Genomic DNA, 12,368 nt, shown 5'->3' on the forward strand with positions numbered 1-12,368 from the left:
ATACCTTTAAATAGTTATCTTTATTTCTATGCATTTAATTTATCATGGTTATGACATGTTATCATTGAAATTCATTATCATTTATATAACTCATAACAGTTATAATTCGACATTCAATATTTAATAATTACAATCTAATAATAAATATAATAAGATAACAAAAAAATATGAAATAATATAAACTTTCAAATTGAAAAGAAATCGTATAAAATAAAGTACATTAACATTAAAATCCTAATGCTAAATTATAAAGAAAAGTGTACTAAATAAGAAATATAATATTCAAAGTATTTTAAGTTGTACGATTTTGGCGATTCTTCTTTATATATGTAAATAAAATGAAAAAAATTAATTTTCCTTTTATTATTCCTTTGATAAAATGATTATTTCAATGATAACAAGAAATACACGATGATTCAATCGGTGATAGAAATAATTTGCAATGTAGCGATATCGTTTAGTTTAAAATTGAAAATAATTTACAAAGAGAATCGCGTACATTTTGTTCGTTAACGAAAGAGAGAAAATTGATTCAATTAATGCTTGGTAAATTCATATACATATACTTGAGTTATACGTTGATAATTTACTTAATACGTTTAAATTTATGCGGTCAACGAACTGATCTTTATTAACTTGCGAAATATCTGAAAAGATTTGATATCATTTTAATAGAAAAATGCTATTGTGCGAACCATTAATGAAATGTCATTTATTATTAGAGAAGTATAATAACTCGTTGTTAATAACATTAAAACGCTAATCAAATTCTGAAAGAATATCAGCAAACTAATAAGAATAAACGAAAAAAAAAGAGGAAGAGGTAGAAAAATTCAGTCAATAGAAATAATAACAAAGACTGATTTCTTAATAATTTAATAAAGAAATCGATTTTCACGCTTGTTAATAATTTTTTATTTTTTTTTCCTGACAAGCTTCATTTGTTCTTTCTTTTTCTGTCCTTTTTTTATATTACGAACAATGTGGACCATCCCAACATTAAAATTAATTAAATTCAACGCTCGCGTGACTCGTTCGGACATGTACGTTTTTGTTTTCGCAGATTAAAACCCACACACGTATTACTCTCTAATGAAAGTCTTGAAATTAGCGTTGATATTGTCCAGTTTTTGCATTAAGAAAATTATAGGAGTAATATTGTTGCAAAACTTTCAAAGGCTTTTTGACTGTCTCAGAATAGTCATCGGAATGAATGATTAAAAAAGAAACGTTACAATAAAGATAAAAATTTATTTTCATTAATTACATTGGCACTATGACTCGTTTATATATTTTTTATTAATAATCTCAATGGTTTATATATATATAAATATAATTGCTTATATACATAAATATAAAATAATAATAAATTTTACTCGATAATATATTTGCGTAAAACAATAGTTTTTCGTAACATTTTTTTCTTTCGGAAAATGAAATAGCAGTATATATGTACTGGTAATATATTTTATATTTAATTATTATTAAAATCACACAAGTAAGACAAATTTTAATAACAAAAAATACATTTTGTTTGAATATATATATAATTATACACATTAAATATTATTACAAAAAATATATTTTTATTAATTATTCAGATAATAAATTGTATTGAAAAAAAAAATATAAGTAATTAATTTTATAAATAAGAACAAATTTTAGGGTTGCGTAATGGTTTGTTCCTTAACGCAACCTCGAACGATTATAAATACAAACACGTATTAGGTAGTATCTATCTTTACTCTAATAATTATATAACTATATTATTTAAACGACGATAATCATTCGATAAAGGCCACGAATTCGAAATTATCCCTCGTAAATCCGCTATGAATCATAAATGAGGTAAGCCAAGCAAATTCGCAATTACGTGTATGGAATTCGCGTTAGATATCGAAGAGAAATCCTACAGTTACGACGATCAAACCTTGATACCGATTCTGATATCTCGTGCTACGAGAGAAGGGAATATTAAACGTTTAAAGAGAAAAATCGAACATATTATATATCTTCGAACATTTCATCAGGTAATACAAATAAAAATTCAGTTAAAGCTTCTCTTTCTTTTTTCTTTTTTCTTTTGTATTACGGAAGAAGCAATTTTTTAATAAAAAGAAAAGAAAAGAAAAAAGAACGATAGGGAGGAAACACATAAAGTTTACCCTTTATCACGAATCCGAGTTCTTAGTTTTTTATTTACGAGAAAGAGACGTGTTTTCCTTTTATCTATCTATCTATCTATCTATCCATCTTGCTGTCTCTTTTATTCTTTATCTGTCGTTCTCTTTATCTCACACACAATCAGTTGAAACGTCGCAAGACTTTCAAAGGGATCCTTTAAATTTCGCAGCATGCAGAAGCGGAGAGTACGACTGCGAGGACGCGACCTGCATCGCCTCGATATTACAGTGCAACGGAAGAGTCAACTGCCGCTTCCGGTGGGACGAAGACGATTCGACATGCGACGTGAGTGGTGACTCTCTCTATCCAAGAAGAAAATCCAATAACCGACTTTCTATGATCACACTACTGGGGTGCTTTCCAATTCTCGACTTTGAAAATCGCCGTGCATCCAGTTCTCTCCCTTTTCTTGTCGAATCGCGTTAATTTCAAGCCCTTTCTCTCTCTCTCTCTCTCTTTTTCTCTCTAACCATCTATCTATCTCTTTTTTTCTCCCATTTTCTCTATTTCTTTTTCAAAAATAAAGTTAATCCGCTTCGAGGAAAAATAACGAGAGGAAGAGAATAAAAAGAAAAAGAAAGAAAAAAAAAAAAAAAAAAGAAAAGAAGATGAAGAAGAAGAAGAAGGAAAGAAAAAAGACTAGGAAAATAAATCTTTGACTCTGTTAGGACACGATCCTAAGAGGAAAATTACGCGTGTAAGTTTAAACCTCGTAATTCCGAGGCTTTTCGCTGTGTGTTTGTGAGAAGGGGTAGCTGCAAAGTTGACTATCGTAAGCGGTTTTATCTTTGATATAGGTACCCCAGGTACCTACCTATCTATTATATGAATTTCTGGAGGTAATCGTGCACGTTAATTATAAAACATTCTCGAAATTTCTTCAAAATATCTTTCTCAAACAATTCAGATATATATGTGTGTACAAAATGCCGACAAAAATTCTATGGATATTGATCTTTAAATTCCAATATCAATAGACCTTTCTAAAGTGAAGTATAAATTTTCCATTTGAATTAATCCCTTTTACTACTATCAATAATTGAATATCTCTATAATCTTTTTATCGTCACATTTCTATATTCTATTCTTTTTGTACGTCTAAATTATTTGTTTTTTAATTGAAAAAGAAAACAAGAGATATTTCAAACATTAAATGAAATGTTCTTTTTATTTTTTTATACGTATACTCTCTAGTATTTTTTTTTCGAGATCAATACTCGAAATAATTGAGCTGAGAAACTTCAAGAAATACTTCATAATTGCTTTCTAGATATGAAGTCTCATGAGTATGATGCGTTGCAGATTTAATCCTCACGTCTCGTTCCTCCTCATTTCGTCCTTCTCCAACTCTAATTAATTTATTCGGAGGAAGTTTTGCTTTCAACTAACTAATCTCCCTCTCTTTCTCTCTCTTTCTCTCTCTATCTCTCTCAATCTCTGTCTTTCTCCATCTATCTATCTTTCTCTGTCTCTATCTTTATCTTTACAACGTAGCTGTGGTTCCTCCCACTCTGTTCGACCCCTTCTAACCGTCACCATCTCGTACTGCTCGTTCTCCTTTCCAGGAAGCTTTTGGGAAATTCGAACGTGTACCGTCGGTTAGATAGGTGGGTGTTTCCGCTTCCGGAACGCACAATACCATGCGCTTTTGGCAAAGTACCAGGAACAAATCCTGTAGAAAGGACACGATGGCACCGACGGGATATTAATCTATTGTAGACGAATGACCATCGTTCTCTCTCTCTCTCTCTCTCTCTCTCCTTCTATCTCTTTTTATATCTCTTTCTTCTTCTTTTCTTTTCAGATAGGTGTTGAGTAAAGATAAGTTTTTTACAAATATTTTTACGATTTATAATAAATTTCTCTTCCATTCTTCTATTGTAGTTTATTTGAGTTCTCGTTACTTTTCTACAAACATTTACGAAAACTAAGTCTTTGATAGGATAACGTAAATTTATTTTGTTCTCATAATTTGATATTAAATTTTCGGGATTACTCCGACGATTAATTCGTTCGAGTGAATATATAAAATGTTTGTAATTCGTTTGAATAATATCATTCTTGCTAAGCAATGGTAACAAGCTTTGAAAATAATGTTAATGTTTATTGTTCTGCATAAAAAAGAAAAGATCCCACATAAAAAAAGCAGGAACAGTTGAACTTTTACATTAATCGTTCTTTAATATCCTCAATCCATTTATCTGTTTATTCATTTGTGAGATGAAATTTCAAAGAGAGAGACAAGCTTGAAAATGTCCGATAATCTAGTTTTTGTGAGTAGATTCGTTAAATCGAAAGTTTAGCTTCTGCGGGAATTGTTTTCTATCCTTTTCCCAGGATTTTACAAAGTAAAACGGACAGGCTGTAGAAAACGATACGATGTCTATTCTTCACGAGGCTGTTCCCGTTTCACCGAGAAACGATCGTAACTACTAAAGTTATAATAGTACAACGTTGGAAAATGATGCACATTTAATCCTATTACAAAACGAACGACCGTTAGCTTGGTTGTGTCAGGAATTTTCCCCATTCACAAAGGGAATTTCCCTATGAAGCCCGTGCCTTTCCTCGTGTTTTAAAACGAATTTTTAAAAGAAAATAAAAAAAAAGGAAAAGGAAGGATCTAGAAAATTTTCTGGTTATTGCGCGCATGCAGCCAGGAACCGGATAAAAATTTGTCCATCGATCGTGTACGCACGTGTTGGCGTTAAACGAAAAATGGAAAAATTACAAAATTCCACGAAACGATTAGCGAACGAGCAGAAACCGCAAAATTTGCGAGAACTTGGCAAGCATGCAAATGGCGACAATTTGCTTTTGCTCTCTTATTCTCCCTCTTTCTCTCTCTCTCTCTCTCCTTCTCGCATTATCTTTTAACATTTTCTTTGATTAATCACTAAATAATTATGATTTATAATCCGCAAAATGTGCGCCATTCGCATATTCGTTGAAATGTAAAATATAAAAATATGTTTATCTATTTTTCTCTTTTTTTTTTTTCTTTTATTTGGTTATCTCATTCTTTGCCGTTTCTATGTCCACGAGTAGGATCTCTCGACCGCAGTAAACCAAGAAAAGATTGTACGACACAATAACCGTCCTCCGTTTCGCATGGAAACGCGAGCATGAAATTGCTCGTATGGAGAAATACATGCGGAAGCGTGACAAAATCGCAATCTGTAAGTTGGGACACACACCGTCCTACCATCCAATTTTATTTTGGACGTAATAGAAAGTAACATCATTTAAGAGTGAGAGAGATAGAAAGATATATATATATAGAAAGAGAGAGAGTGCTGTTGGAAGACTGGCCCTCAAAAATCATAATGGAAAGCATTTAATATATACATATATATATATATATTGAAAGCAACCATTTTTGAATTATCCAAAATCGCTTTACATATTTCGAAAAGTTAAATGCGCAATAATAATTATACAAAAAGGAAGAAAATGAAAATACAAAAGAACAAAATTACGAGAGAGTAAAATATAACACGTATTTAAATAATAACGCATTTGCCTGTATAAAAATGAAGGAACATATCTCTACATACATGTATGTATCTGTATATATATATGTAAATGTGTGATCGTTGTAAATGATACGCAGTTTTTATTTCTTTTTTTTTTATTTCTTTCTCTTCTCTACTTTTAATTTAGAATTTGAAAAGAAATATGCCATGGCGTAGTGTAATACACGTTCGAGACGGGTAATTACCCGACACACATGTGAACGTCGTAAATAATACCTATACGCTTCGTTTTTTGAAATGTTTCTTGTTCTTTTTCTTTCCTTTTTTCTTCTTGTTTTTATTTTCTTTTTTCTTTCTTTTTCGAAGATACAAAAATACGTAACCACGCGTGATCCTTGTCTAATTAGACGAGTAATAGTATTAACATTGAAGAGATTTAACTTTTCAATTCCGTCTCAATTAATTTGATAGAGAATTGATTTAATAACTTCGACTTATAACCGCGATGCAATTTCGCACGAATTTCACGCTAATTCCCAGAACGTGTTACTCTACGAAATGGGTGCTAGGAGGACAGGAGTGGGAGTATTGCAAGAAGGGGTGGGGGTTAGAGAAGAGGACTGAATACGTACGTGATATTTAAAGAGATTCAAGATAGTTGGTAATTCAATTAATGCGGCAAAATTTGCTCATCCGTTTAACTTAATTTCATTTCATTTGCGTGATTAACATAAGATAAAAATCTTGCGTGTTTCGTGCTTTAGTGTAAAATTACAGTAGTTGTAAGGTTAACGAGGAATTGAATATTTCTTTTTTTTTATTATCAAGAGTTCAAGGTTGTTTTTTACAATCGGTATAAATATAAACTAATTTTTTTCTTATCAATTTTTTTAGCACAGTTTTCTTTATTTTAAAAGTCAACCCGTTGTTTTTATCTAAATTAATTTCTTATGCTTTATATTTTTTCATTGCATTATATTATTTTTTTCTTTTTAGTTTCTTTATTTATTTCTCGGAAAGGATTTCTTTTCAAACGTCGATATTTACGCGACGGAAGAACTACTTGAATATTTAGGAAGGTACTTTTAGTATACTTATATACTTACATAAAAGATACTAGTATACATATATGTATGTATCCACGTTTCCTTCGAATTTGTTCTTTTTGTCAGTTCTTTTTTCGTTGTTTCTCCATCCCCTTTAATTACTTCCTTGCAGCGGAGAGTTTTCTTTTGTGTACGCAGTAGCAATAATTTCTTTTTTTATTGCGACTATTTCGATAGAAAAGAAAAGAGATAAAGATAGAAAGAAAGGAATGAAAAGTAACAAAAGAAATGCTGATACTCTATAAAAAAAAATGAATACGACGACATGATAATGAATTCATGTGAGATTAAACTTGAGCTTGGAATTGTTCCATACAAAAAACACATTACATATATGTAATACGTATACGTCATATATCCTTGAAATAAAACGCGATCACAGATATTATCCGATCGACAGGTTGGATAAGAGCACGTAATATGAGTCGCTTCTATGTTCGTCATGTCATCCCTGAGTTTTCTTTGATAAAAGTGCTTCCAAAAGCCATTCTCGGTGCTCCCATGCTACGTGTCACGTTAAATCGTTCATGACATCGAGTCAATATTACATACAAGTATTTCTTTACGCTTTAAGGATCTCACCCTATTCCACGTCCTCCCCCTCCTCCTCTTCCTCTTTCTCCTTCTCTTTCGCAATAATAAGAAATGAAGTCTATTTTACAAATTGAAATGAAAACATATCGTTCCTTCCCTAACAACGGCTTTAAAGTACTTATTGAAATAAATAAGTACGATTATATGAAATTAGAATAATGGACTTTTTTTTATTTCTTTTTGTGCTTTTTATTTCTTTCATTTCATTTTCTTTTAATCGTTGTTTATTATTTTCATCAGTCTTGATTATTGAATACTTTCTCGCTAATGTTAACTATGTTGATTAAATATACCGAGTGAAACTAACAATAAATTATTGTTGTAATATTTCATACATTCATATTAAACAATGAATAAACATTAGTTTCGAATATTAATTATTTATTAGGAACGGTTAAATTTACATTTTATTTATTTCATTTTTAGATCACTAGGTTCATTTTACACACAAAAAAAAACAAAACTCTTATATCGTATATAATTTACCGTTTAAACATGAAATCCGTTAAACCATGATATAATTATACTGACTCGTTAAAGTATGAAACAAGGTTGGACGCATATATGCACTCATAGAACTCAAAGGACTAAATATTTGCTGCAATATAATGATTACATAAGACACTATTGATGTCCGATTTAATAAAAAATAAAAATAAATGAATAAAATAATTACAAGATGAAATGTGTAAGAAACAAAAAATAGACATATTTCTCTCTTGAAGATATTTTGAGACATTTAATTTATCGGTCTGACACGTCTAAGGATCAATTCGATTGTTCCTCCTTTCAAGATCGTGGTAGACGTAACGTCTCGACTACAATACGTTTTCTCTTGCAAACATTTCACCACGGCTTTCATGGTTTTCTCGAAACTCGTGTAATTGAAATGTTTAGAGTAAGATTCGTTGAGTGGAATGTTTGCTTTACGCAATCGTAACTGTTTGTCGTTTTGAAATAATATTTTTGGAAAGACTGATATCAAAAAGAAATCACACAGATGGAGAAAGAGAGAAAAAGAGAGAGAGAGGGAGAGAGAGAAAGAGGTGGAAAGAGAGAAATACAAAAGGGTGTAAAGAGAAAGGTTCAGTGAGACGAATAATAATTAGCTTGCTACTCAACGCGTCTCATCTTCTTATTAACGTCTATCGTTGCACCAGTCAATCCCCTTTTTAAACTTTAAGAAAGTCACCCTTTCGTAACATGATTAGACACGCTTGTAATTAGAATGTTCTAGTAATTAAGATAAAGCTAGTAAAATTAATTTATTTACATTTAGCAACGATACATTTCTGGATATTAAGAAAAATAAGTAATTAAGCTGTATTAATCAAGCATAAAATATTATAATATTTTAAACGCTCGCGTTAATTGTAACAAATTGTTGTTGTTGGATATTTTTGTAATTGTTGTTTTTTAATTTACAGACACAAAAATCAAGCATCATCGACTCTCAACACATCGTCATAATACTTATTGTTTTTTCTCTCATCATTTTTGGCATGAGCTTCGCGTTCTTCTTCAATTGCGTGCGGAAACTAATTCGTGATCATCGTATCATTCAGGTCAGTAAAAATAGATTTTTATTGGACAACGAAATTAAAAAAGATAGAAATTAAAAAGGAACTTTCTAGGAAAGTTATCGTCCTTTTATCGACTTAACTCGCGAATTGTGAGTCATGGCGCGTCGCTTTCGACGTAGTATCTTCGGGATTTCAATTACGCAATACACGTAGCAGCATTTCGTTCGATTCTCGCCTCGATCGACTCACGTATCTACGAGTAGAGACGTGCCTAACATTCACCCGTTTTTGAGCTAAAAAAAAGAAAAATAAGAGAGAAATAAAAAAATATAGGTAACAACGTTTATTAAAAACCACACGAATGGATTTTGGAAATATTTCCAAAATAAAATTAAACTTAAAATATAAATTTTAATAACAACAAGTAATGAATTTTTTCCCTACGAAAATTCGTGAAAATAAAATATACTTGTTCCGCTATTTATTCATTGGTTCTTGATTTAAGCACTACTGGTATCATATTATATTAGTAAATTTGTAAAGATCGGTATGGAAATGAAAAAATAACAAATTAATTAGAATTGTACACGTTTTAGAAGATACATTGATTAAAAGACATTTAAAAGAATATTTAATAAAAAATAGTAACAAAACTATTGAAAAAGTTGTCAGATGTAATCTCCAAAATTGAATAAATCTATTAGAAACAATAGATACGAAAGGAGAATTCATCTAACGATAATCTAACTTAACCATTGCCTTTTATCTGTCCAGGAACACATAAGACAATCTAGAGAGAATCGATTGGATGAACTAGGTCGTAAATCTACTCCAAGGCCACTTTCAACTTCGAGAACAGACATAAGAGACCGAAGTAGCGAATCACCAAGCTTAGAAGTGGTGCCGAGCAAAGAATTATTACCACCGAGCACAGTGATACCAGAAGAATACACGGTAGCTTATAACAATAAAATCACTTACAATGGTCGAGACATGAACGACATACATCAAAGTAATAATGTAAGCAACGCGACTCAAGAACGGTTGCAGGAATCAAACGACGAGCCAGAAATGCGAGATAATTCGTGTCAAACTAGGGAAAGTTTATTCGAGCCACGATTATCAGACACCATAGTAACTCCAGCGTTCACGACTTTCGGATTTCGGGGCTCGCAAAATGGGACCAATTATCATCGTCATCACCATCACCATCATCATCATCACCCGCAAAGTCCGCAAAAGTCACATCCAAGTCCATCGCTTTCTCATCAGAGTTCTCAACAATCTTCTCAACAGAGCTCGCATCAGCAGAGCAGTTCTCAATGTTCAGGGTGCAGTCCAGCATCGAGAGGACGAGATGGTAGTATGGGTGTCTGTCCAAAGCACAATCCAATTCCAGCACCACCAGGATGGTCGACGCACGAGTTGAGTTATCCTCCTCAACATCAATCCGGGCAATATCAAGAAGTCGCAGACTATCCTTCCTATCAGAGGTTTCAAAGTCCAAAACCTAGCGGAGAATGTGGTACCTATCATCAGTCTCCTAAATTCGTCAGACAAAATACTGTAGGTTCTGGTGAAAGGTACGGTAGTTCAGTTTATGGTTCTGGTCAAAGTTCTGCACAAATTTCTGGCCATGGATCGAGCAATGTAACATCGAGTACACAACACTCGACGTCTTCTAAATCTCAGCAACAACAACAACAACAACCACTGAAGCAGCAGCAGCAAGTTCCAAGTGACCCAAGATATAAAGCCGAAGCTATCATCGAGATCGATCAAAGGAGACCATTCAGCATAGAGAGCACAAAATCTGCCCCAGACGTTATAGCGACGCACTGACGCCGGGGCTATGGGGATTGGGAGCCCTATAGGAGACGCCATCCCCGTAAAAGCATAGAAGACACTCAACAAATTAAAGAAGAAACAAATAGCGAACGAGTTAAAATAACTGTGGCTACTCAAAGCTCATTGGACGATGACACATCGACCAATTCAACGATAGAACAAACTTCGTCCTCTTGATCCGCGCATCAAACTGTCGTAGTCGATCCACCAGAGTCTTTCATCGACGAAAAAGACATCTCTAATACACCGTCTCTAACTATTTTACCTAAGACACAAAAAATAAATCTATTTAATGAACTCGCTCTAGCAAGATTGTCTCCGAGATTGGACGACTTACCGATCCTAAAACCACCTGGTGACTTCGGAGCGCCTGTCTTCAAGTGCAAAACACCTTCCCTATCCTGGCAGCACTGTGGCTGCCCTTCTCATTCTCATTTACCATCTCGAAGATCGACGATCACCTGGAGTGCCTTGAAACGTTGCGGACAGGACGCCTTCTATCGCACTTGGCCTAATCGATCCGCTAAAAGGCTGCCAAGACCTCAGAAGAGGACCGTCGGTACTCAGAGTTCCTTCGACGGTGTTAGGTCATCGCTTGGGACTCTTCGTTGCGTGTCCAGGTCGATCGATATGACCACGACTACGATGGATCAGGAGATTGGGGTATCTATACCTTTCTAACGATGGATTTATATGTTCTACTCTTCCGCCGATCGTTTTTTCCATGTTTTCTCAAACTTTTCATTTCTTTTCTTTTTTTCTTCATATTTTTGTTTCTAGTTTTTTATCCTTTTTTTTTATCCTTGTTCTCATATCGAGTCTAAACGAGAATGAAATCACAAATATTCCACGTTGAGATTCTCAGGAAGAGCGGACAAATGAGAGAAAGAAAGAGATCCAAAGAATTGAATGAATAAATAAACTCTATCTCTCTTTTCAAAGCATTTTTAACGATCGTCCAAAGGCTGTACGTAAAAAAAAGAAGAATATCGCTCTTTCATTCCTGTTACTGATGTGAGAGAACATCCTCGAAAAAAAGAAATATCATATGATCTGAAAGATCATCTCCGAGATTCTAATCGGCAGAAATTTTCTATCTCGTTGTTAAATAAAGTAGAAAAATGAAAAAAGCATATAATTGATAAGAAAAATCACTGCCTTCGATTCCTAAAGAAGAAGAAGAAGAAGAAGAGTTATACGAGATCTAATTCGCGAGCATTCATGAAAGAGAATGAAAATACAATAATAAAAGAGAACGGCCTAAATCGTAATGGAATTCTTTCGTGAAGTAACATATCGAGAGAAAAAGAGAATGAATTCGTTTCTCGACAAATCGTCGAGCACCGTAATTGCCTAAAGTTCGAAGGGTAAAATAATAAAAAAGAAAGAAACAAACAAAAAATATATATATATAATAATGATTATAAATATAATAATATCTAATATTAATAAAAATATTAATGAATAATATAAATAATAATATTAATAGTAATAATGATATTAAAAATAATATTAATAATAATAAAAAATAATGAAAAGATATAGGAGACGATAATCGACGACTATTCAGTCAGTGAATGTGAAACATACGCGTACACGAACTTCTACGATCAAAATATATATTATACTACTAAGAA

At 32.6% G+C, this 12,368-nt stretch overlaps 1 protein-coding gene across 5 annotated transcripts in view; it reads left to right on the forward strand.

Moving 5' to 3' along the window:
• The window catches only part of LOC122517085, a 108,787-nt gene extending 96,654 nt beyond the window's left edge, over positions 1 to 12,133 (forward strand). For all 5 annotated transcript variants that reach the window (XM_043635426.1, XM_043635425.1, XM_043635427.1 and 2 more), the window contains 3 exons: positions 2,354 to 2,469; positions 8,788 to 8,925; positions 9,658 to 12,133. In XM_043635426.1, the coding sequence (XP_043491361.1) occupies positions 2,354 to 2,469; positions 8,788 to 8,925; positions 9,658 to 10,725 (1,322 nt within the window). In that variant the 3' untranslated portion in view covers positions 10,726 to 12,133. The remainder of the gene's footprint in view (positions 1 to 2,353; positions 2,470 to 8,787; positions 8,926 to 9,657) is intronic.
• Positions 12,134 to 12,368: the final 235 nt, after the last annotated feature.

The sequence above is a fragment of the Polistes fuscatus genome, unplaced genomic scaffold, assembly GCF_010416935.1.
Source record: "Polistes fuscatus isolate 324 unplaced genomic scaffold, CU_Pfus_HIC Scaffold2, whole genome shotgun sequence".
Lineage (NCBI taxonomy): Eukaryota > Metazoa > Arthropoda > Insecta > Hymenoptera > Vespidae > Polistes > Polistes fuscatus.